At 41.7% G+C, this 26965-nt stretch overlaps 1 protein-coding gene across 1 annotated transcript in view; it reads right to left on the bottom strand.

Moving 5' to 3' along the window:
- LOC144769171 (extracellular calcium-sensing receptor-like) overlaps window positions 1-17043 on the bottom strand; it is a 143443-nt gene extending 126400 nt beyond the window's left edge. The window contains exons 1-2 of the mRNA XM_078653187.1: window positions 16462-17043; window positions 7338-8171 (exon numbers count right to left, since the gene is read on the bottom strand). Coding sequence (XP_078509313.1) covers window positions 7338-8171; window positions 16462-17043 — 1416 coding nt within the window. The remainder of the gene's footprint in view (window positions 1-7337; window positions 8172-16461) is intronic.
- Between the last annotated feature and the right edge of the window lie 9922 nt (window positions 17044-26965).

Below are 26965 nucleotides of genomic sequence, written 5' to 3'. Positions count from 1 at the left end.
TGTTTCCTGTAGGGCCACTATGTCGAACGATCTTATATAATATATGAATTCTAGATCTAAAATTTTAGTGGCTAGGCCATTAATGTTCCACGAGCAAATGCACAGTTGGTCATGCTTGTACTCCCGTGGGTTTTGGCCGGTTTGTCAATTATTGTTTTTTATGGTTCTCACGATCCATCTTTGATCTGGAAGCTCAGTTGGAGCTACCCTATCGGCTCCGGTCCAGCGAGTGATTTCGATATGGTCCTCTTTGCCTGTTCCACAAGGCCCTACCGCACCTCTGAGAACCGAGGTTCTGAGGCTGCTTACATTTTCCCTCGACTCCGGCTTAGCTCCTGGATTTAGTATGTCCGGGTATCCTGGCTTTATGTATGGTTTTATCGTGATGCCCCAGATTTTAAATACCTCAGCTTCAGATAGAATTTTCTGCGATGTTGCTCCGAAGGCCCAGGTCACCTTTGTTGCTTCCCTACCCGTACTTTCTTCATCTATGAATTCGATCGAAACCAGGTCTGAGCTTGCCACGTCTGCCAGAGAAGGGATGTGGGATAGCAGCCGTAGTATGTTGCCTCTGTTAAGTATGTCATGTCTTCCTTTGGAGATGAAATCTGAATTAAACCATATGGCATCTGGAGCTTTCCCTTGATCATTTGTAGCCCAGCTCCGTTGTAGGTGTTGGTTGATGATTTCAGGTCCGCACATTGTGTTGGTCTTGCTTTTGCCTGATATGTGTCGATATTGGTTGCCCCGCCCGGAGCTTGGTCGTGAGCTCGCTGATCAAAGGCAGGAAGGTTCTCCCCATCCCACAGGGGGCGGTGCGTATTGTCTGACAGATTTACGGGTGTCAAATCTGATGTTGTATGATCTGTCCGTATATGTATTGGCGCGATTGCTTGGGTGATGGCGAATAGTTGGCTATCCATCAATCCTGTACCATGACTTTGGTTAGAGGGCCCGACTTGTTCCCGGCCCTTGTACCCCTTGTACCAAAGGTGTTTCCTTGTTTTATATTTTGCGTGGGATTGGAACTGGGCTTCGTGTTGTTTTTTAGCGCCCTTAACAGGTCAAAATTGGTAGGCGTTGTGCTGTTTCCAGATGGTTGGGGACATAAGGATTTGAATTTGCTATGGTGAGAAGGGGCTTCTTGTTCTTCGTATTTGATGATGGATGGTTTTTTCAAGCACACAGTTGTATGTCCCCTTTCATTGGAAGTTTGATTTGATGTTATTTCATCCCCTGGGGTTTTGGATGTTCTTGTCTCTCCCCCAGGTTGGGGGGTGATTTGCTCTGCAGCAATAGATCGCCCAAAAAGTTGCGTAAATCCTTCGTGTTTTGAGCAAAGCTAATATTTCCTACCTTTACGTTTTTTTGCTCGCCTCTGTTTGGCGTTCATTTTTAAATCAATGTTGTCTTCGTCCATTGTATCCGTGAGTGAGGGGACCGTTGGTCCAATTTCGTTGGCCTCGATCCTTTTGGGTAGATCTTTCGTTTTGGGATGTCCTTGTGTGCCTACCCCCGGCAGTTCAGTATTTCTTGCAGTATCAAATTCTTCACCAAATGTTCCTTTTTCAATAACCTCCGTTTGTTTGGAGGGAACAATTTTGGTGTCTTTTGTTTTTAGATGTCCTTGTGTGTCCATGTCCGGCATACAGCTTTGCTGAGCAGGTCTTTTGAGCTGTGTGCACAGGTCGGTCAGTAATGTTGGAAGAGTAGACAGTTTATCGATGATTGGGCTGCATCCACACCCACTGCTGGTGATCCTATTTGCGTTTTGAAGATTATCAAATTTGCTTTGGAGAAACGTGTTTAGCGTGCCCAGCTTCCCATCTATGGCAACCACAAACATGGCTAATGTATCTAATAATGTTAATTGAATGTCCATTTTCTCCGATTAGTAGTGAAGGGCTTCCACCAGAAGTTGTACTGTGTTTAGGAGGCTGGGCCAAGCACTTTCCTGCCTGGTATGTTTTGGCATTTCTTCTTGACTTTCTGGTGGACCCTTGCAGTTTTGTTCCCCCTCTAGCTTGCCTGCTTCCGCTGGATATTCCTGGCGGCCATCAGTTGTCATGGTCCGTATGTCTGAGGCCGTCCTGCTTCTGCTGTGGTCTTGGGAATATGCAGTGATGAGGTCTTCCCATTCCTCCTTCCCCAGATAAGAGGATATTTCTATCACCTCTGAAGCTGGGCTCGCTTGCCTATCTGTTTTATTTTGTATCCTCGCCGTCCACTTATCTCCTGTCTCTTGTTCTTTGTAAGAAGTGCCAAGGGCTACCAGCGATAGATCCTTCTCTTCATCACCCTCCTTGTTTTTGATTTCTCTGATGCGGCTTATAGCCTCAGGGCTTCTTTCTTTGATCACGCAGTTGCTCTCGGCGTTGTTGCAGATTTTAATGTTACTATTGTCTGGTGTTCCTGATGACATATCTTTTGCATTGTTTGGTCAATGCACTTGGATTAGGTTGGCGTCTATGGCCAATTTCCTTCCGGCTGTGGTTCCCGCAGATGTGGTAATTTGCCCTGACTGGCAATTTTTACTCTGGGGAGTTGATGTTGTTTGAGGTGAGATTTTAGGTGTAAAGCTGGGGTTTACATTGCTGTTATCATTAGCCTTTGAGGGCTGTATGCCACTGAACTGATAGGGCTGTGAGAGCTGAGATGGTTCGAGAGGTGATTGTAAACCGGATACTTCTTTGATCTTTGAAAATAAGGTATCCCCTGCATTTTTTAGGAAACAGAACTTTGTGTAGATTTTAGGTTGAAACGAGGTTTGACAGATTTTTGTTTTAATGCTCCTTTCTGTTTTGGCCATATGGTATGAATTGTTTGAAACGGATTTGTCCAATGATATGTCGATTAGGGAGCTCTGTGTCGTGGGCTTGAGTTTGACGGGCGGGATCTCTTTAGTTTCCTCAAGCGACTTTGCTGTTTGTTTGCGTTTTTTTTTAATCCTCCTTTGCTCGTTGGGCCTCCTCGGATCCCGTCCAGACCTCATTTTGAGCCCGTCCGGCCCTGAGTTTGCAAGGTTTAGAGGATTTACCAGAGGATGGCAAGCGAAGTTGAGTAGACAAAAGCCTCAATGCAATCTGTTGGCGCTGTTAATGCAGTTTTCCAGCTGTGATCCCTGTGATCCCTGTGTGGCTGACAATGCAGGCAGGCACACAGGCACACAGAAGGTACGGCTGGGGTGAGACTGATAAGTGATCCTTATAGCTGTTTCCCTTGGCACATCAATAGACCCCCCCACAGAGAGGGAAGGTACTTCAGCTTGCCTTCCGGACTTGGGTGTCGCCAGGAAGGGTTGCGGGTAGCCAATGGAGCTCAAATTTCCTCTAGTGCATTAGTACTTTAGTGATTACCGTATAATTTAGGCGTCGCTTCTCACGCTCCCTGACTTGCAGGTTTCCCAACTCCCCAGCCTGTCTGCCGGCTCCCCTCCCTACCCTGCCATGCCCTTCCCAGCTCGCAGACGCCGGGAGAGCGCCAGGAGCCCACCCGCCGCCAACACGGAAAGCGGCAGAAGAGTTGGAACAGACAGCAAGGCGGGCAACGAGCAGGCAAGGCGGGCAAGTGGGTGGAAGCAGCAGCAGCGGCCGTCGGGGGTTAGCCGGTTAACAAGCAGAGTGATGGCAGAGACGAAGATCCAGGTTAATCAGCAGTGGATTCAGCAGTAGATTCAGCAGTCGTTCGGGCTCACCTCTGGCTGGCTGGCTGGCTGGTTGGCTTGCTGGCTGACTGGCTGGCGATGAAGTCGATGAAGGCGGTGAAAGCTGGAGACGGGAGATGGGAGACGGCTAGCTCTCGGCCCCTCTCAAGCCCCACTCTCCGCTGTTTCTCCGCGGGTGCTGTGCTGTGCGGCTCGCTCTAATGTGAGGCGAGATCAGGGGCAAGCCGCTTTCCACTTTCGGCCGCTTTGCTCCCGGCTTCTTGGCCCAGCCGCTAGTTTCCTCCGCTCCGTGCCCACAACCAGTATCCGCCGAACAGAAGGATGGCGGGTGGGACGGTTTCTGTGGTCTCTGCGGTCTCTGTGCGGTTTCTGTGGGCGGCGGGCGGCGGGCAGCTCGCGGCTCTCGGCTCTCGGCTCGTGGATCGACTAACCAGCAGCTGCTCTCAGCGACAGACAAAACACGGACTGGACTGTATGAGTGCTGTTTGGGGCAAAACATAGGTAGCCAGTGTAGTTTTTACAGAGTGGATCTCACTGATTCCTGTCTGGGGATCTGCAGGAGCATCCTCTCCGCAGCATTTTGGACAACCTGTAGCCTGTTGATCACATACTTAGGAGATCCCAGATACAGGAAATTGCCATAGTCCAGTCACGAGACCACTAAGGCCTGAACCACTGTCTCCTGAGCCTGTTCTGAGTTTAGGTCTATGATCTTATTGATCAGCTGTAGAATACCGAAACAGGTTGCTGATAATCTTTTGCCTTCTGTTTCCATAGAAAGTTTCCGGTCAAGCCTCATCCCCAGGTTTTTTTATGGATGACTTAGAAGCGGGGGTGGACCCCAAGCCCTTGGCCAACCGATTCTGGCTCATTGCCTAGGAACATCAGCTCCGTTTTGTCGCCATTCAGTTTTAGGCTACAGTTAGCCATCCAATTCGCAATTTTTTCCATGTATTGTACCAACTGAAGATGTTTCAAATGTATCTCTTCTAACACTGAGATCACAAGCTGAGTGTCATCAGCGTAGGAAGCAATTGACAAGCCATACTCCTGTACGATATGTGCAAGAGGACTCAGATACATGTTGAACAGGGTCAGACTGAGCACCGAGCCCTGAGGTACTCGGTAAGGGGCCAGGAGAGGATGGCCGATTCCATGCACTGGAACGATTTGTCACTGTGGAAAGCGACCAGCCATTGATTGGCTTTATCCTGGATCATTATCTCTCTGAGTCTATGTATTAAGATCTTATGATCCACGATATCAAAAGCCATATTAAGATCCAAACGTTTTATTGCAGCAGCTCTCCCCTGGTCGAGTATCATTTTCAATTTCTCAGTATTCACTAGGAGGGCCAACTCTATGCAATGTTCTGGGCAAAACCCCATCTGAGGCTGGTGTAGGATGTTATTCACCTCCAGGAACTGATAGATGATGCTATTGACATGTTTCTCAGTGACTTTCCCCAGAATGGGTAGTAGTGAGAATTCCCCAGTAGCGTAGGATCAATTTGAGGCTTTTTGAGCAGAGGCTTCACTATGGCATGCTTCCTCTCTTTGGACACTATCCCCTTGCTTAGGGATAGCGAGATAAGGTACGCCAATTTGGAGAGGATGGGATCCCCCCTGAAGTAAGATTTGGGGAGAAGCGGAATCGAGTGGTGACCCAGATGCTGGAATGGTACCTAATAACGGGGGTAATGAAGGTCCGGGCTGTTCCTGGCTGGGGAGTTGGCACTTCATACCAGAACTGTCCTGTCTCACTTTGAGGTTGTCCATGGGGCACTTGTGTAGCAAGTCGTATATGTTTTTTCAGGGTTTTTTTTAAGTGGCAAGCTCATTGCATCTTGCTTTTGAAGGGTGATGTGAGTGTGAGCCTTGTTCAATCATGGTGAGTGATTTCACAATTTTGAATAGTTCTTTGGAGAGTTGGAGGCTTTCTTAATCCTCTCCTCATAGAATTGTGCCTGTGCTAGTTTAATGTCATCATGATGTTGTCCGAAGGCTTTTTTATATAGTGACTTAAGGTCCGGGGCATAGGATTTCCTCCAGCACCTTGCGAGTTTTGAGTTTCTTGCAGTGCTTTTTCTGAGAGGTTAACTGGCTATTGAACCAGACGGCATTTGCGGTTGCAGTGGGCGGGCAGTCTGGGTTAGCGAAAACAATTGTCTACTGAGTTAAAAATCCAATCTGACCACTGTTTGTGGGCCTCGTAGAGGTCTTCTGATGGAGAGGGTGTGCTATACTCTAGATGATTGGTCTAACTTGCAGGTGCCACCCTGGGCCATTTCCGTCCTAGATTAATGTTAACCCCTGAAGGTTTTTGTATGAGTGGTTTAGCATACAGAGAAGGGATGTAGAAATGGTCAGACCAGAGGACTTGAAATGGGGTAAACACCTGTAGTCTGGGATCATTCGAAAAGATAGGGTTGAGAATATGCCCTTTTCATGTGTGGGAAAGCCCACAAGCTGGGGAAGTTGCAGGGCCTCTAGGTCTGATAGAAGTCTGTTGGAGGACAACATCCAGATGGATGTTAAAATCACCCAGAGCTGTGAATGTGCTTTTCCCTACAATAAAGCTGCCAAGGAGATCAGGAAGGGATGCTAGAAACATCATGCATGCTCCTGGGCACCTGTAAGCAAGAATACCATTGAAAGAGGATGTGGGGGCGAGCATTATTCTAAATTGCATGGCATCGCAGTTGGTTAATCTCAAGGGAGTGATGGAGCAGCTGAACTGCACTTTATGGATAATGGCTACCCCACCTTCTACTTTTCCCACCTGGTCCTGCCTGCAAATGCCATAATGGGAGGGGGGGTCATGATCATTACTGGCATCTAACCTTCTTTGAGCCATGTTTCTGTAATAAACAGAACATCAAGAGGTTCATCCTCTAGCAGCAGTCCAATTTTGATTTTGTGACCTGAGAGGGATCTGCTGTTTATAAGGCCTATTTTCCACTGTGCATTATTTCCTTGTGTGAATTCTTTGGTCCGGAGGTTGTGCGGACTTGTTTCTAGAGTATAGTAACAGTTTTGACAAACCGCTCTGCTTCCAAGAGGTTCATCTACATCAAGGGAGTACATGCAGAGTGGAGACAGGGCAGGTCTAAGCTGCTCTAGTTTGCCAGTAGTGTACATTGTTTGGCTTGTAAGGTCTAAGTGGACTCGTTCAGGGTTCCAGGCCCTTGGTCCCGGGCGGGCACAGACGGGTGCAGACGGTCTTGCATTTGGCGCACCAGCGGCGCGTCCGCTGTGTGCAGCTGCTGTGCATCTGAGCAGCTGCTGCCATAAGTAGGCAAGCCCTCGCAGTTAGAACGCTAACCCAGCCACTCTGTGATGAGGAGGAGCGATCCTCTGTTTGGTCTGGTAAAGTGGAGTGCCCTCTTTATGATGAGAGGAGAGTCCCTGCAGAGAATCAGGCAAAACAATTCAAATTAAAATCTATGCTTTAATTGGAACAGTTTCAGAAACTGGAGCTAGCAGAACGGCGATATTGTTAAAAGAGATATTCACATTCAAATTCAATTCACTCTTGATTCAGTACATGTGCAACTATTAAGTATTAAGGTCCAGAGTTTTATCAGGGTTGAGAGGTCTTTGAAAATAACATACACTACATGGTAAAATAAGTTAAACATTCAAACTCAGGTAAATAGGTAGACGGTTCTTACTTGCCAAGGGTGAAATCTTGGGTAATCTGCACAGGTCCTGTTAATAAAAGGGCCATGCATAGGTATACAGGCTTTCAAATCATGTAGTGCTTGTGCTATGGCATAGATGGCATTATAGGCCTTATAAGGATATCTGAAGTTATTCACATCGTATGCGGACTCATCAAGAGTTTCCAATTTTTCTGTTTGGGTGCAAACTCTCTTTCCATCCATCTCATTTCCAGTCATGGTTCTATTGAAATCTTCACGCCATTGACAAGTAAAGGCATGCTCCCAGAACTGCTTCATATAAATATCATTCGGAAACTTAGATGGATGGATGCTATAAAGAAACTCCTTAAACATTGGAATCTCTCCACTGTAAACTGCAAATCCCACAGTGCCATGTAGAGTCTCCCACAAGTCTTTCAGAGAAAATACTGAAGAAAGCCAACTTGTGCTTGCAATCCAAACTTTACCAACAATTTTCTGAGCAGAGATTACTCTTAAAAAAGAAATCATCTGGGGAGAAAAGGTGAAGCACACTATGACTCTTGACGTAGACCACCGTATGACATTGACCACATGAGATAATGATTTCTCTGTGATCTGTGTAGCTAAGGTTTCATAGAATTCAACACAAATGCCACTCTTAGGAGCGTCTTTCAGTAGATTCTGGCCATGCTGAAGACCAAAGTCATTGTCTGAAGCCAGAATTCCTATCCACGTCCACCCAAAATGAAGACACAGATCGATGTAAGCCTGGGCAAAAAAGTTTCCATTCTCAACAGTCCGGAGAAAAGATGGAAACTGTATTTTATCACTCAGTATAGAGAGTCCTGCACCATAGCTGATCTAGTTGGGAAGAAAACACATTTAATTGACAATGAATATTTAAAACATACCATGCTATTGTCTAATAATGTCTGTTAAGGTGCCTTGTGTGCACTCCTAGAAGTATAGTATTTAATCTAAAACCTGCAAGGGACTCCATTTAGAGAGCTGAAATCTTGATACTATTGGCTCTCTAATACCCAAGTACAGACACAAACACGCTGTTGTCTTGTTTAACTGTTCCGACATAAGCAATATTTGTCACAGATACCCAGACTGCTCATAAAATGGGCCAGGTGACTTTCTGTTAAGAAACATGGTATCATTGTGTTACTCCCTCATGCCATTTCTTCTTGTCACATTGGTGGTGCAGAACCACTGACATAAAATACAAGACCTGATACATATCAGTAGTGTGCCACATTGTGCCAGCAGAATGAAATCCTATTGTGCTTGTCATCAGGGTTGACAAATCTAAAACAAATTCTCATTTTATTCTCTAGTACTGTGCTGCCAACCCAAAGATGCTATCAATGTTTTGAAAGTGCTTGTTTTTTTCCCAGTAGCAACAACCATTTAAAAATTTTTACCAACAGTTGTCCCATCATCACTAAGGGCCAAACCCATATTGTGGCTTAACTTCATTATATACATGATGTACAAAAAAGGAAGAAAGAAAGTAATTTTGGATAATGCACTTCCCTGCCATATGTAAAGGCTGAGACATGTCCTTTGAGGTGGACAGAGTGTTGTGGATCACCATTTTCCATGCTCAAATATAAACATAAAGGGTGAGCACAACAGTATGTAGTGGGAGAGCTGTTCTTTTGGTGTTACAGGTCACTCTTCATGGCACATCCACATGTTTTGCAGATAAAAAACAAGCCATAAACCAGACCTAGTCTGGCAATAATGCTTCCATTATTGTGGCAATAGGAAATCATCATTTTCTGCATAGTCAATCCAGATTGTTTTTACATTTTCTAGACCTTAACTTTTCTGGACATAGAATTCAGTGCAGGTTAACCCCTCTAAACAGATGTTACGTGCCTTTGCACCCGCTTTAAACATGGTTACATTGGCTTATCCTTAATTAACGTATTTAATTTTCCTATAAGGTCATATATGGTGAGGTAATACATCTATGGTATGGAAAGGTAAGTGCCACTTGTGCATAGTAGCACCTATTGTGGCAGCACCTATTGTGCCATGCATTACAATAGCAAGGAAGCATTGTTGCAAACCTGCCCCATCTACTCTAGCAGATTGAGCGCTGCTGAACATACCTATCACAATCACCCTTTTCACAGATGGGCAAAACCTGATTCTAAATAATAAATCAGTCACCCTCTAAGCACACCTTGATGTCCACATGGTCGGGTGCTTAATATTAAATAGTAGAACATGTGTGACATTAGAAATGGCATGTTCTTCCACTGATTAGGTTCAAAATGACATTGTCAATGGTCAGGCTGTAACTGAGACAGAGGAAAATACAAAGTGTAGTTTTAAACGATTAACTTCTGCCCTGTATGAGTTACAGATGCCATTCAAGACATATTTTTATATTTAACCAAAACACAATCTAATGGTAAAGTCAGATTTCTATTAACTATATGGGAAATGCAACTTCTATAATGTTACCTTTACCCTGCCTGAAGATGCCAGAGACTAAATTGCATGAGCTCTCCAGCACTGCCCGTTCTGCACTTGGCATGGGTGAGGTGTGAAAGAGGTATGAAAACTGCTCCCAGAGCAGAGACAATGAACTGAGAGTAGGGAGGTGTTTTATTTCCCTCGCAGTAAGATCAATTGGGGGGGGCAGGAACTTAGGGGTAGATGTTTAAAAGTGATAAATAGCGATTTCCTAATTACAATTTCCTGTGAATCACAATTAGGAAATTGTTATTTCTAGCACTTTTTAGTGCGTTACAAACAGACCTACCTCATGACTTTTAATGTGGTAGGTCACAATTTGCGAGCCATTAGGAATTGTAGCTGTCACAGTGATGGTGGCCTGCTGGTGTCAGCAGACCACCATGTCTGTGGTTTCTTTTGAATAAATATATTTTTTGTTTCAAACACAGACTGTTTTCCTTAAAGGAGAACAGGATGCGTTTAAGAAAAAAACGAAACATGGAAGTGTCATTTTTGAAGAGTAGGCAATGGTTTGTTGGACCCCTGCCTGCTCTTAACAAATATTTTACCAACCACTCTCAAAGCAGAAGGAGTCCCTTGAGAACCACTTCCGATTTGTAAATGGGGTACTACAATTTTTTAAATGGTGGTTAATTGCAAATGTTTTGCGACTGCATTTCAACAGCAAACATTTGTAAATAATGTTCAGATTCAGTATTAGGAAGGGATGTGCCCAACACACCCTTTTAAATATTAAATCACAAAACTCAAATTGTGACTTGATAAGAAGTTACTGAAACTTAATTTGGGCTTTGTAGATCCCAAAAAGCATTTTTGGTTCTCAAATGGCCTGATTCTGTGAACCTCGCAACCTCAAAAAATGGTTTGTACATATAACTTAATTTTTCAGTCAAAAGTAAATATTTGGTGACACCTGGAAAGGAACCTAACCCAGTTGGAGGAAAGCTGCTCCAGACCCAGCTTTGAATTAGTGAAAGGAGGGGACTGCTCAATATGTTGCCCACATGTCTGGAAAGCAAAGAGTCTCTACACAAGAAGATTCTGAGAGTGAGAGGCATTGTTTTGTTCTTTGTTGTAGGGATTTACGGAGCTCCTGAGAACTTTTACCCCATTGGTTAGGGAGTGGACATTCTACTAGCTGTTGCCTCACATAAATGTGGAACCTTTGTTAGAACCCTTTCTTGACCTGCAGAAGAACAGAAGATGACTGGACCTGTTGTCTGTGACCTGAGAGGAGCTCTGAAGGGTTGGACCTACTCTCGCACCTAGGACAAAGAAGTGGACACTAAGGCTCTGTTTAATGACCTTCAATGTTGCTACAGTAGCACACACTAGCTGCAAGACTCCTTTTCCCTGAAGTGTGTAGTTGACCAGTGGCAAGTGGGCCTGGACTCGAATTTGTTGTTGATCTCTGCCTGACACCTTGACTGTATATAAGTGCCTTCCCCTGAGGTCATATGGACACCGCATTGATTAGTATGATGATCGTGAAGGGCGGCAGCAAAGGCTCGCGTCTCAACTGGAGGGCCGTGGCTGAGGACCGGTATCTATTTTGTGTGATTCTTTACCAGAAAATATAGGACAAATCCACGTAGAGGGTCTGTAGCAGGGCAGCAAATGCTACGGAGCCTCTGCACGGATTTACACATAATGGATAACGAATCCGCACTGTGACGCCAGCCTTTGCTGCCGGTTTTTACGCCTAGTCAAGTCCTTCTTCACGTGTCTCTACTTCCATAAGATACAGATAGTAACGGACAGACACGGTCCACTTTGGATATTTACAAGGACTTTTTTCCAACTACGAGGAGGTTTGCCCACTCCCAATCCCCGTCCCTCTTTGTCCTGATGAAGACCCGCATCGTAAGGGAAACCACCCCTACAAGAAACAGGGTCGAAACGTAGACTGGCTACACCTTAGATACCAGCTTCTACCGCTAGCAGGATGTGTACGACTGTAATAGAAGCCTGGTTTTGAAACATTTGAGTTGACTTTTGCAGGTTAATGTGGCCCCTTATCAGGGGACTACTTTAAAATTGTATTTTCAAAAAAAGAAAAATTTGGATTTATTTGTCACCTGAATGAAGTTTGTATTATTTTTTTATCTTTTTCCCGAACCCCTCCACATCACTACCCCTTTCACCTTCCCTTTTTCTCCTTTGTACTTCTGGGCACATTTATTCTTAAAAAGGAAACCATTTCTGAATATATACCATACAACCAGTAATAAGGTGTGCAGTACATTGTGAATAAAAACATTGTACTTTAGATTTGTTTCTTTTCTTCTTTTTTATGCTATATATTGTCTCTAACTTCTCCAACATTTTCTCTTTCCCAGTCCGGGACCCCTCTATTTATAACAATTATCCACCCAGGTCCCAGTGACTATATTTGGGTTAACCTTGTTTAAACATAACGTACTGAGAGAAGGGTGCGTACACCTTACAGACTGCTTTTTCATTGTTCCTCCTTTCAGGTCTGCCTGCATCATGAGCTTTGTGTCCCTGCACCAAAAGAGTTACAAGCTATCAATGTCATGTCACAGAAAGTGTTTGGATAAAATATCGTAAACAAATATTGTATCAAGAATATTGGAATGTAAAAAATATTGTTGACCGGAATATTGAAGGTAAAAGTGTCATTTTTAGTGTTGTTTTCAATATCTTTGTAAGAAATATTGATGTAGAAAATATTGTTATATGTAATATTGTTTGTAAGTTTTAATTACTATGTAATTCACTGTAGTGTGTTAGATTCTATATGTTATTTTTTTGTTTATTTGTGTTTTAGTAGGATAATGTATTAATTATGATTTTGTTGACATTTGTAATTTTAGTTGTATTAATATATATATAAATAATGGTTGTATACTTTTTCAGTAGCAGGGTCTTCATTTGTTAGGGGATAAGGGTGGGAAGATTTTCAAAATGGGCACATTTGTTAATTATTTTAATGATATGTAAATTCATATGTTATCATTTTTAAATGTGTTTTATTACATTATTATTTTAAATACATTTTATTTTAAAAATAATACAATATATATTAATGGTATGACATAAAAGAAAATAAATAATAGAAAAATAAGTTATTCAAATAATTTAAAAATTAAGAATATTTTTTAAATGATTTTAGTCAAGTATTATAATGCTGATTGTTTTATAGGAAAGTTTTACATTTGGGAGAAATACTTGGAAATATTGCAAATAATATTTTGGGGGGTTTTGGTTTGGTTTTAATAATTTTGAATTATGATTTTTCATAGTTCAAAGTTTAGGAATGGAAGCAGATTTTAGAAAAAGATATAAATTGTTACTAGTACTATAAAGAAAGTATAGGTAAATGTTTGTAGTTTTGGTTAGTGCATTTCTTGATTAAATGTAGTCTATTTTATAGTTTAAAATGTGTGTAAGTATTCATTGTGTACATACAATGTTTAATTTGTATTACCTTGTTTCAAATGATTTACCTTGGTTAAAATGCTCTTAGCATCCAACACCTTCTTCAAGTAACCTTAGATTTGAGTGGTGGGAATAGTAAATGTCATCCCTTTAGTGCCCAACATCTTTGACCAATATGGTTAGATTGTAATGGAAATTGGAAATGTAACCACCTTAGTGTCCAACACCTTCTCCCAAATTAATTAGATTGGAGTGGGAATAGTAAATGTTGCCTCTTAGTGGCCAACACCTTCCCTCAATATGGTTAAAATGGAGATGGAATAGTAAATGTCAACCTTTTAGTGTTCTACACCTTCCTCAAATTGGGTTAAATTGGAGTGGGCATAGTACATTTAATTCCTTTGCTGTCCAATACCTACCACAAGGTGATTTATATTGGAGTGGGAATAGGTAATGTCACCCTTTCAGTGTCAAATGCCTTCCCCAAATTGGTTCAGATTGGAGTGAGAATAGTAATTTTTACCTCTTTATTGTGCAACCCCTTCTTCAAATTGGTGTACATTGGACTGCGAATAGTAAATGACACCCTTTTAGCATCCAATAGTTTCTTCAAAATGTTTTTGGAGTGGGGATTGCATTTTTCACCCCTTTAGTATCCAGTGCTATCCCCAAGGTGGTTTAAATTGGAGTAGGAATAGCACTTTTTGCCCCTTTAGTGTCCCACACCTTCTTCAAAATGGTATAGCGTGGAGTAGGAATAGTAAATGTTGCAGTTTTAGTGTCCAACACCTTCCCCAAATTGGTATAGGTTGAAGTGGGAATAGTAAACAACAACCTTTAGTGTCCAACACTTTCTTAAAAATAGTTTATGTTGGAGTGAATTTTAGTCTGAAATGTTTTGTTTTATTTTCATCTGTATATAGTAGAACTAGTTTGTGTTATTCCCTTAGTTGTGTTGGTGTTTAGAAATATAGTTAAAAAAATACTTAGCTGTAAGTTTGTAAGCCATAATATCAATAATGAAAGTTTTTATAGAATAAAGATATATACCAGAGTTTATTTTATGTATATTTCAACTTAAATGTAAAGTTAATTAAATACATTTTAAATTATTTGTTATTATTTTTTCATTGTTAAATAAAATATGTAAATTATATATAAAAATTCTATTGTATGTTGTGCATTTCCCACTTATATTTTCCATTATGTAACACTTTTTACCATTTCTCAAATTGTTTTATATACATATGTTCAGCATCATTTTGAACTATTTTTTCATTCTTACTATATAATGTAACTATTTTTACATTTTTTGACATGTTTCACATATTTGATCATTTTTTTACTTTTTCACATACTTTTTATTTACCATTTCTACATGGAGATATAAAGTTGTTTAGAATGTAATTAGGAGCCATTCTTTAACCGCTACCTTCTCATTTGTACTCCATTTGTGTTATTTGTAGGTTATTTTCCCAGAACCATGTCACGGTATAGTGCTGCTGTTTGTCAGAACAGGAAACACTTTTTGTAAGGGGTCTCTAATGAGATATTGAGGGTACGGAGGTTTAGGGGGAGGTTTAGAAGTTAGATATAATGTTGTTTGTGGGGTTTTGTATATTTAGATGTATTAATAGTGAAGAGATGCCAGCTCAATGCCCTCAAACATGCCTACAAAGCTCTGCATGACCAAGGACCTTCCTTCATAAACCACTGACTGAAATTCCATCTACCTGCAAGACATCTGCACTCCTACTCACTCTCCCTCATGCACACACCCTGCATCTGAGGCAGTGGGGGGGCTTCTTCTCCCACATCACCACCAAGACCCGGAACGACTTGCACATTCACCTCTGAACAGCACCTTCCCTGGTGGATTTCAGAAAGAAACTCAAGACCTGGCTTTTAGACTGAGACACAGCACCCTCAGTGCCCGGAACCCTTAGGGGTTACCGTGCAGCGCTATACAAATGCTGAGTGATTGATTAATAATAGGGTTTTTCACAAGTTTGTAATTACGTTTTTTATACTATTTTATTAATGTATCATTATGTCATGTTAATATATGTATTTTTGGAAATGTAATATGTTTATTGGATGGGTTTTCTTAACTATTTTATAGGTTTTTGTCTACAGATGTGTCCATGGGCATTGGGAGTTTCCTTTTTTTTAAAAAGGAAATCAATTTTGGGTTGAAAATAAACAAATGCTTTTTGATTGCTTGCTAGGTTTAGGGGCAATTTTGCTAACAGATTGCTCCAATCATAGTTGCTGGTAGCTTTGCTGTTTTTGTCTTGCTTCTATAAACTTAGATTGTTTTCCACATAGCATGGATTGCAAGGCATTGTGTTATCCTCCCACTTAGTTGTTTGTTTTGGCTTCTTGTGCCAAGCTGCTGTCATAGACAATCCACTATGGTATTTGGAACTTGTGTTGGCATCTGTGTCCAGAGAGATGCAGTCTGCGAACCCAAGCGTCTTCGAAATAATCAATTGGGGGCTTTGTTTGTCTTCATTTTGTTGACAGAAAGGGCTTTCTATTAGTAAATTTTAGTAGTTAGTTAAACCTATGTGACAGGGACATACTCTAGTGCGATCATTTTTTTTTTTAAAGGCAAATTGGCTGTTTGTAGAATATTCTACACTTAGGGCCTGATTACGAATCAATACATGCATGGCATGGACTGCTGCAGTCCATGCCGTGCAGGTACTGGGGTGCACACACACAGGGGGGAACAAAATATGCCCCCGGCTCTCACTGCAAGCACACTCCCCGGAAAGGAGAAAATCAAGTTAAATTATCCACCATTTGGGCTCTAGGCGCCCTCACGAGCCTTCTTCTGGTTCTCGGCCGCTCCCGTCGCCGTCTCCAAAGCCGTACTTGACCTGGATCGCTGTCGTGAGCGGGACCTCCAATTGCCTTTGCGTCGGGAAGATCTCGCCTGCGCATCATCATGTGAGGAATCGGAGTCTCGCCCCGGAGGAGTGTGTACTTTTACTGGTCTAAGTTCGTCCGTCCACAGAAACACATCCTCCGGAGAGTCAAAGAAGTGCCTACGAGATTGGAATATGACTCGCAGTCGGGCTGGATAAAGAAGTGCATATTGTATCTTGAGGTCTCGCAGACGCGCCTTTGCCGCCGTAAAGGATTGGCGCTGCTGCTGCACCAAGCAGGTATAGTCTGGAAAGATCAGGATCGTATGATTTTCAAATCGCAGGGGTTCTTTCGCTCTGGCTTGTTTAAGGATCACATCTCTGTCATGGTAGTTGAGAAGCTTCGCAATCACCGGCCGCGGCCTCGCTCCCTCAGGCGGCTTCTGCATCAGGGCCCGGTGCGCTCTCTCTATGACGAAGCAACCGGATAGTGTTCCAGGAGGGACCCAGCTCTCAAGCCACCGCGTCAGGAAGCCCTCCTTACCTCCCTTCTCACAACCTTCAGGCAGTCCTACAAAGCAGAGGTTGTTGCGCCTGGCGCGCCCTTCTGCGTCCTCCACCCGCAGCGCCAGGCCCTTTTGCGTGGACACCAGGGCAGCCAACTTGCGCTTGAGAGTTACCACATCATCCTCTACCCCGGATATCCGAGCCTCGGCCTCTGTGATGCGGGAGACCGCATTCCGCAGGTCTTGGCGAAGGAGCATGACATCTGCTCCCACCGCCCTAATGTTGGCGTCCAGTGCGTCCCGGGATTGGGTGATGGCTGCCATCAGTGCCGCATTATCTGGTCCAGCCGCCTGGGATCCTCCGGAGGCCCCCGTGCTGCCACCCGGGCCTGTGAACTTATCTATGGGCCCTTGTTTAGGGCCACCTCCGCCTCCTCCTGCCCCGCGGGTCATGATTGATCGGTTGCGCAAGTGCACAGGGCCACCGAGTGGGTGCTGTCGGACCGCCGTCCGCTATGTCGATGTAGGGGGCCTCCCCCGCGGTCCGAGCCGACCGCCGATGAGTCGGGCCAGGCACCGCCCTACAGCCTCAGTCAGCCCCGGTTGCACCCCTCTAGGTCAGGCCCCGCAGTGATGTGTGTAACTGGGGCTCCTGCACCCCTCAGCCAAGGCTCCCTGTGGCTCTGTGTGTTTTTTCATCTTTATTTAAATTGAGCAAAAAAATGTAGTGATGTTTTCCTGTGAGCAAGGTCTCCGTAGAGACCGAAACGCGTCAGGTGTTGCTGGCTTGCTGAACATAATAATAAACTGAAGATCGAACTACCAACTTGGATGTATGGCTATATTTGATTAATAATACCCGGGAGTGCATGGAGATACTTTTCCCCTCATGGGGAAGCCAGAAAAATATATATGAATATATATATATATATATATATATATATATATATATATATATATATATATATATATATATATATATATATATATATATATATTCCAAGGATTATCCGATCTTTCCCAGACTCGCAAATGCTGCAGAAACGGATACGGACCCAAAGTAAGTGCAAGTGAAGTTTTATTGTTCGTGCTTCAAATCGCCATATATATATATATATATATCACCAAAGTTGAACTCCTGCTACTTCCAACACTCAGCGGCGAAGAAGGAGACTCAGACCCCACAGCTCTTTAGGCAAGATGATTTTATTTTCTGCTGCCACCCAAGCACGACGCATTTCGGGCCACGAGAGCCCTTGTTCACATGCGATTAGGTACTGCGCAATTACTTTTTTATATGTGCAAATGTGCGTTTGGTAACCACCCACCTTTACTCAGGTCACATGACAAAAACAGCCTTCCTGGTAAAAACATTTATACCTTACCCAGAAAATATACATGTTTTGTCACTTTAAAAGTCTTCATATCAGTGCATATCAACATAAATATATGTAAACTGATAATATCTGCGAATGTATTAATACATAAATAACCTTTTCTAAGAAAACTGAATTTACAGGAATAATCCACATGTAAAGAAAACTTTTATTCTAAATGGGTTTTCTTTGGTCGTTTTGTAAAAAAAATATGTCTCTGTGGATAAATCCAAAATATGACTCCAGAATAAAGTGCATAAGTGAAAAACAGCTATACAGTGAATACTTTCTCCAATGTGCAATATAATGCATAACTGTGCAAAAAAGCAAATTTAACCTGCAGTACAAAATATGTATATACAAAAAAGATGTTTTAGTATAATTAAATAGCAAAACGTGTATCAATATTATTAACAGTAAAATTCCACCCTGGGAAGATACTTTTAAAATTCATATTTAAAAAAAGAAGTGCTTGCTAAAACTTCATCTATATATATAAAAACGAATGTATGTCTGTCTGTTTGTCCTTTATGCATTACTACACCATTCATCCGATCGGCATGAAACTTTGGGAAGTGGTTGAGTACACTCCCGCGAGGGTTTCTGGCAAAAAAATAAAAAATACAAAAACATATAAATAAATAAAAATAAAAAATAAAAAAAATAAATTGTTAAAAGTTGTTGAGTACACTCCCGCAAAGGTTTCTGGCAAAACAAAACGAGTTAAATATCGACCCCCCCGGTCCCCCAGGGCCCTCAAATCTTTCCAAAACTGAACGTTTACAGTTTCCGGTGCAACTCGCTTTTGCAATGACAATCAACAAAGCACAAGGACAATCGCTGCAAGTGCGTGGACTAGATTTGGAGAATCCGTGCTTCTCACATGGGCAACTGTATGTGGCCAGCTCACGCATCGGAAAGCCTTCTGATTTATTCGTGTACGTACCAGACGGAAAAACAAAAAACAAAAAATACCGTGTATCCACAAGCACTCAAATAAATAAACAGAATTAAAACAACACTTTAAAAGGTTTTCCATATTAAAATGAATAGGTTTCAATAAAAATCACACAATGTAAATTGAATGTTATCATAACAAGTTTCCTTAAATCTCCTTTCTTCTGAGATCGCAGCAACGCGCGACGGGTAAGCTGGTTAAACATAAAAACAGGTCTTAAAAAGTAAAAAAGAGGGCGAGTCTCATCTAGTATGGCAGTAGATGTTATCAATCAAAGCATACATTTAAAAAATTGAACCACCACTACACAAAAGACCCAATAAACTCATAAAAAAGTATGCATATATTCTGTGTTATTTAAACCCCGTCGCCACTTGCTGTCCAACTCAAGGATACATTTTGTTTCCAATTGTCTAAGTTGGCGTTCCCTATTGCCACTTCTTCGGGATTTCGGGATGGCACTAACCAGGTAATAAGATTGACAATTAATGTCATTCGTGTGACATCGTTTGAAGTGCCGTGCCACTGGGTATGCCGGATCACTATGTAGGATGGCTCTAATATGCTGCAATATTCTGACATGCACCTGTATCTTCGTACTACCAATGTTGTTAAGGCCACAGGTGCACGTCAGAACATATACAGCATATTCTGTTTTACAATTATAGCTGCCTTTAATGGAAATCGGGGATCATCAAATGGAGTAGCGTAGTTCGTTTCGTTACAACCAAATTTACATGCTCTGCATGTTGCGCACTTACTGAACCCTCTGGCTGGTTGTAACCATGGTACTGCTTTTTTTGTCTCAGGAGAATTTTTATCAAGATCTATACCCATAGATCTCCCGTTTCTGAAAGCGATTGTCGGGGTCTCTGCCACTTTATTACGAAACACACTGTCAGTTAGCACTATGGGCCAATGTTTTTGAATAACGGCTCTGATTTTTCTCTCTTCCTTACAGAAAGTAGAAATTAATCTGGGGGTGTCGCTACTGGTGGCACCAGTGATAGATATGGGTACTGATTTACCGTTGTCATTTTGGAAGAGGGTATGTCTAGGTCGTTTACTAGCTTTTTCAACAGCCTCCCCAATTACTTTGTCACTATAGCCTTGTGCTTTTAGCCTTCCCAGCATTTCATGTCGGCACCTTTCAAAATCAACTTTGCTGCTACCGATGCGCTTGAGTTTAAGGATTTCTCCATATGGTATACTCGCTATTAAATGTCTGGGATGGAAACTGTTGGCATGCAACGTGATGTTACCAGACGTAGGTTTCCTATAGAGAGTACTTTCGAGTTTACCATTGTTGACGTGAAGCCTTACGTCAAGAAACTCAATTTGTGTTTTATGAATGTGGGAGGTGAATTTTAAGTTCATAGAAATGTTGTTGTCATCAACAAATTCTTGGGCCTCTGTAGCATTGCCTCGCCATAACATAAACACACTGTCTATGTATCTAAGATATGTTACAACTTGTGTTTTGAAAGGTACTAGGTGCCTATCTTTGAGGACCTGTTCCTCCCACCAGCCAAATAGCAGGCAGGCATAACTGGGGGAGAAACAGGCCCCCATAGCGACTCCCCTCTGTGGTTTGAAGATCTCATTGTTGAAGAGAAAAAAGTTATTGTTGAGACACCAAGCGATGAGCTCCAAAATAACTTTATTATGTCCTTAAAGTTCACTTGATCTAGTATCCAAGAAATAATTACTGCTCTAAGTCCTTGGATATAATCAATACTCGTGTATAATGATTCTACATCAAGTGTTATTAGATATAGATCATCTGTTTAAACCAAATCCTGTATTTTTTTAAGGAAATCACCAGAATCCTTAACATACCTGGGTAGGGACTTAACTAAACTCTGTAAAAAGTAGTCAATATATTGACACACCTGTTCGCCTGCGCTATTGATGGGCGAAATATTTGGCCTACCTGTGTGTGTGTGTGTGTATATATATATATATATATATATATATATATATATATATATATATATATATATATATATATATATATATATATATTCATTAATATTTAGGCTGTCTAAATGCTTCTAGCTAACGACAATATTTTTGTTAGGCTGTATTGGTATGATTGTAGTTATATAATTTATTGGGGGAATGGTAAGTATTTTGGCAATGCAATATATTTATATTTAATTGAAACTTGCAGAAGATGTTTTAAGTTTATTTCAAAAAATTGTTTTCCGTATAAAAGTGATTTTATACGAATCAATATGTTTGACATTTTATAATTTTACATATCTAGGTATTTTAACAAATGCCAAACACAGTTGTCAACTTTTACTTGGTAATTTTATGAGAGCTTGTGCTGGGGTTAGGGAATTTTCTTGTCGTTCTTGGCAAAAGCATTTTAAAACCATGTTGGATATCTATAAAGCTAAATGCATCCCAATTTCAACTTTTGGAAGTGAAAATACGGGGCTATGTCGACATAGATTCTCTTAGGATTGCTGAGAACAAATATCTCAGAGGACTTTTGGGTTTGGGGCAATATATTCCTACAACAACTTTGCATGACGAGTTAGGTATGAGGTATATCCTAGAATACATTCAGTTGCAACCTCTCTTGCTTTCGTGTAGTGTTTGGCTAAAGGATGTTTTAAGTTTGAACAGATTATTCATACTTGACTGTATGAAATTAGATAATATATCTAGTATACCCAGCTTGGTATACATCAGAGAGAATTTTAAAAATCAAGGGAGACCATAGCTATATTTTAATCCATTCAGCAATACCAAACAAGATGTTGTCTGGTTCAATCAATCAATCAAATGCCATTTGTAAAGCACCTGGTTACACACAACAGTGTGTCCCCGTGCTAGAATCAGACCAAACTTGAAAGAGCATAGAGAGCAGAATCTAAAAGATACAAAGGAGGCCCAAAATTATGGCATTAATAGCCAGGTTTTCAGTTGTTTACTGCAGTTGTGTTCCATTGAACAAGATTACAATTGCAAAGGTAGGGCGTTCCTGATTTTTGCTGCCAGGTAGCTGAGGGAGCCAGCGCCCATTCTCGCTTTCCAGATTGTTGGAACCTTTGCCTGAAAGGTTCCGCTTGATCTATGAGTGCCAGAAGGAGCATAAGGCATGATTAAAGGACGCAGGTGATGGAGCAAGGATTCGCATGTAAAGCGACTTGCTTGAATTCATGAAGCTCAAATAACCTTAATGAACTGATCAAAATGTTTGTCTTATTAATTTGCCCCTTTTCCGACATTTTGGGTGTCCGAGAGAAGCTTGCTTATGTGTTTACTAATCCTAATACGCTTGCAACCTAAAATGGCTGTCGCTACGCGGGAATTTCTACTGCCCATGCGTCGGTCATACCCATGTGACGTGACGTACTCGCAGTTCTGGAGGGAATCTGTTCACACCTGCGCATTAGAGCTAAAATGGCTGCTTTGTGTTCTCACATGCGAGAAGCTTGGATTGCTGCTTTTGCTATGCTGTTCGTTCTGCTTAATCACTAAAGCTATAGTTATTATAAAGTAATGGGGATAGAATAGAAGTTCATGGTATACAGTGTATTCTTTTTTTCTGTGTTCTAAAACTGTTTCTTTTCCATTTCATGGTACATTACGAAATATGGCCTGTTGCTCTCTGCTGCACTCCATCTTACTTGAAACTGAGTCTGCGTGAGATCTGCGAGTCTCAACAGCAGTGACCTTCGAATTACAGCCAGATGGCAGCCCCAGCCAAGATGCACCTGGGAAGAAAAACCCTCACCTAGTCGAAGAAGCAGAACGGTACCAAAACAAGTACATTGCATACAATGTTAAATTCACCATTGTTATGTGTAAAGCATATGTCATGAGAACCTGAAATTGAAGGGTCGTTGATGAAATGCAAATGAAGAGCCTGAGAAAGCTCAACTTTTAGGTGGTGTGATGACCTGTCCTTTTCCTCTGCCCAAGCAAAATTAGGGATCCTTGAACTTGCAACATTGGGGGGTGGTACACTGACCTGGAAAATAGTATAACTAGTCTAGGTTTAGCTAGAGATTTTTTCCGACTTGTCCGAATAGCTGACCTGCCACTGACCCAACGCACTCAATAGCTGATCGAGAACAGAGGTGCTGCGGAGCACTCTGTCAGACAGACTCACAGACCCAATAGGGGTTTTGGGAACCTTAAGTGCTGGCGAAGTACTTTGCTGGGGAATTCGATAACCCAATCGGATTTCTGACTGATAGCTGCAGAGAGGGTGTAGCACAGGCGTTGCAACTGAACTGCGGGTGCTGGTCTCAACTTTGGTGGTCCGGTTCTGATTCAAATCTGGTTTTCCTGTCCTGGGTTCCATTCTGCACCTGCTGGCCTACTGGCAACTTCATTTCCTTGGGTTCTTCTGTCCTTAACTGACCCGTTGCCAGGGTTGGTCTCCACACCGTTCTAGGTAAATATAAATCTGTGAGGGAAACACACTTGCATCCTTTTCCTTGCTTCTCCTGAAACAATTAAAGTCTATATTTACACATTGTTCCTTTCTCTTACCCTCCCTGCTCTGACAAATAATAACGTCTCACAGTTTAGCTGTTGATTAGCATGTTCCATTTCTTCTCATCCTTTAAGTCAATTACAAAATACTGTTCATGAAATATAGATGTTCTCTTTCTTTACCCTCCTTTAGCAGAATTAAAGTAGTTGCTCTGAATTATTAGCGTGTTTCATTTCTTACCTTCCCTATAGCTACCTGGTCACTTAAATGTTCGTCATTTCAAATTAAGTTCCTCTTCCTTATCCACCTTTCTAGTGGTACTTAACTTTGATTTCTAGCATGTTCCTTATTTTTCCCGTCCTTTAGAAACACCATGTTAAGTCTAATTTATGAAAGTTTCTTATTAGCATGTTCCCTGTTCTTACCTTCCCTTTAGATTTCTAAATGGTTGGCATCATATATCTCTTACATGGTTATACACTTTTCATGATTTTGGTTATCGATAGTTTGCTTGCTGTAAACCTTATGCTTTCAAACCTTGAAGTAGACTAGATAAAGGTTTTCAAAACTTCCCGAGTCTGTGGTTATTATAAAGAGTGCAAATGTTATAAATGTTATTTTAGACTGCTTATCTTTTCAGCTAGCTCCCTGATCCATTGTGGTCATAGGTACCAAATGACAAGGATTGGTAAGTCCATGGTATAGGAATTAGTTAGGACTAAAAGAACTGATAGTAGAGTGTAGGTTACCCGATTAAGAATATATAGTGAATTGAATTATGCGCCCAAGTGTGCATATGGTAAAATTATAGTCGGGAGACCTGCGCGCTCTAATACAGGTAGCCAGCTACCTGCGTCCTTTAATCATGCCTTAGACTTTATGGCAATAACACATCGCTTTATAGGTCGATCTTTTCTCGACAGGCAGCCAATGTATAGTATTCACTGCTCTGGAGGCTGATGATTTCTGGGAAGGTCCAGTACCAGGCGAGCTGCGGCATTCTGAATGCATTAAAGCCTTGTCAAACTTATTTTCGTTGCACCCAGATATAGGGCATTGCCATAGTCTAGTTGAGACATAGCAAGGCATGTACAATATTCTTTCTGGCTGCTCAGGGGAGGAAATACATTTCTGTAGCATTTGAAGGATTCCAAAGCATTTACCCTCGACTATCCTGATTTGATAGTCAAAGCATAGTTCAAAGTCGAACTAGATCCCAACGTTTCTAGGTAATAATTTGGGAGTGGGGGTTTGTCCGAAAAGGCGGACCACCAGACATAGGTCCACATAGAGGGCATCTTCCCTACAATCAGTACCTCTGTTTTATTGCCATTAAGTTTGAGGCATTGATTCACCATCCAAATGTCCAACTCATCTAAACATAGCTAGTAATGAGTGGCTGAAGTTTAAGGATCTTGTGATAAAGTGACAATGAGCAGTGTGTCATCTGCATATGACACAATTGTCACTTTATGTCTTTCCACAATGTCCGCAAGCGAGCCAATGTAAAGATTGACCAATATAGAGCTAAGACTGGAGCCCTGTGGGGCCCCTTGCGCTTGAGGCAACCTTTCAGATAGAAAAGGGTTCTGAGAAACTCAACAGCTCCGGTCATGAAGATAAGAACATAACCAGTGGAGCGCATTTCCTTCAACCCCTCATTGACTAAGTCTTTGAGAAAGGAGATTATGTGAGACTGTGTCAAAGGCTGCACTTAGGTCCGAAAGGACCAGTGCAGCAGTTTGACCCCCGTCCACACATTTCCTTAGCGTTTCCGTGGCTAGCAAAAGAGCTGATTTTGTGGAAAAAAATGCCCTGAAGCCCGACTGAGTCGGGTGGTAGAGATCATTTGAGTTAATATGAGCAGTGAGCTGGCTGTTTACCACTTTCTCTGATATTTTGGCAAAAATCTGAAGAAAAGAGTTGGGGTGTAGATTGTCTAGTGCCATGTGACCAGCAAACGTTTTTTTCTGTAGTGGTAGAACGATGGCTTATTTCTATTTCAGGGGAAACACTCCAGCACAAAAAGAGAGGGCAAGGAGTTGTTGAATATAAGCCCTTGCACCAAAACCTTTTGTGGAGCCGGGTCAGAAGCCAAAATAGACTTAATACCAGTAGCTATATTTTTCAGATCTTCCAGATTAGGGACTGTGAATTCCTTAAGACTAAACGCTATGGCTGCTTCAGTTACCAAGGCATCCGAATTAATGGGATTTCGAGCTTCTAGGGGGAAGGTGTCATAGATTTTAGCTACTTTAGATGAGAAGAACTGATCAATCTTGTTGCAGTTCTCCACCGAAGCTGGAGCAGGTGCCGTAGTGCGATCCAACGAAGACAAAGATTTAAGGATCGAAAAAGGTTCTTCTGATAAATTATTCAGCGTTTCAATTTTATGGGTGTAAAAAGGACATCTGGTTCTTATAATCAGCGCATGATAATTTTTAAGTACAGCTATTTAGGTGTTTTTACTGTTAGGACTATAGTCTTTCCTACAGATGGGTTCGAAGCACTTGCATGCTTTTTTGGCTAGGCCTAGTTCTTCTGTAAACCATGGTGCAGAATTCTGGGCCCTGGTTTTTTTTCCCCCTGACGTCCACGGCACTGCTTTATTTAATGCTGCCTATGTCCAGTTTTTGATCTTGGAATTATCTAGAGTGGCATTGTCCCCTAGCTGGGGCGAGTTGCTTTGATGGAGCAGATTTCATCTGCAGTCATGCATTGTTTATTTTTTTGTGCTTCAGACAGGCTGCATTTAAATTGCAACGCACATTTTGGTGCAGGTTAAAAACATGGCACATGAAAAACATGAAAGTGAGGCCTGAAAATGCTTTTGCTGAATTTACATGTGTATTTTTTACAGTCTAGAGAAACGTGGCCTTTTTAGCTTTGAAGATTAATAGAATGTGTTTCTCTCTTCCCAGCCCATCCCATATAATCTACATTAATTATTCCTGTCTTAATAGACTTTGACTTGTTGCATATTTTGATAAACATTTTCAGTTAATAACACCTCTTTTTATAATGTGTGTGAATTAATAATGCACCAAACACGACACAAGGGACTAAATGCTTGTTTGCATGAAAAGCTATCTAAAACATTAAAGCATGTTGTTGTGTGTGCTGTATTAACAGTGTGCGCTATATTAACTGTGTGTGCTTTTAAATGTTACACTAAAAGCATGAAAATGCTATTTTCACATTTATTTTGCATGTTGTCATAAATAATAGAAAAGCTGCTTTTCACTAATAGCTTGGCTAGGTAAACATTTATAAGGGGTATTAGTATGAGGGAGGGAAACATAATGGGCTGATTTACATAAAATTAATATTATCTTTGTGTTTGTTTTATTTTTGGGGCCTACAATTAAATGGCTGCCTGTGAATCCAGCAAGGCTATGGCTTGCATTAAAGAGAAGAGAGCATGCGCAGACTGTACCAGCTTTCCTAAAGGAGTCAAGGACACTTTGAACTTTATACATTCTTGTGATTCTGCCAATGTACCAGTGTTAGTTAAAAGTGTCCATCTGACTACGCTGAGAAGGAAGGAAGGCTGAATTAGATTGAAACATTTTTCCTAGTAAA

Source organism: Lissotriton helveticus, chromosome 7 (genome assembly GCF_964261635.1).
Source record: "Lissotriton helveticus chromosome 7, aLisHel1.1, whole genome shotgun sequence".
Classification (NCBI taxonomy): domain Eukaryota; kingdom Metazoa; phylum Chordata; class Amphibia; order Caudata; family Salamandridae; genus Lissotriton; species Lissotriton helveticus.
Note: the sequence above shows the minus strand (reverse complement) of the source record. Positions and strands in the feature narration are given on the sequence as shown.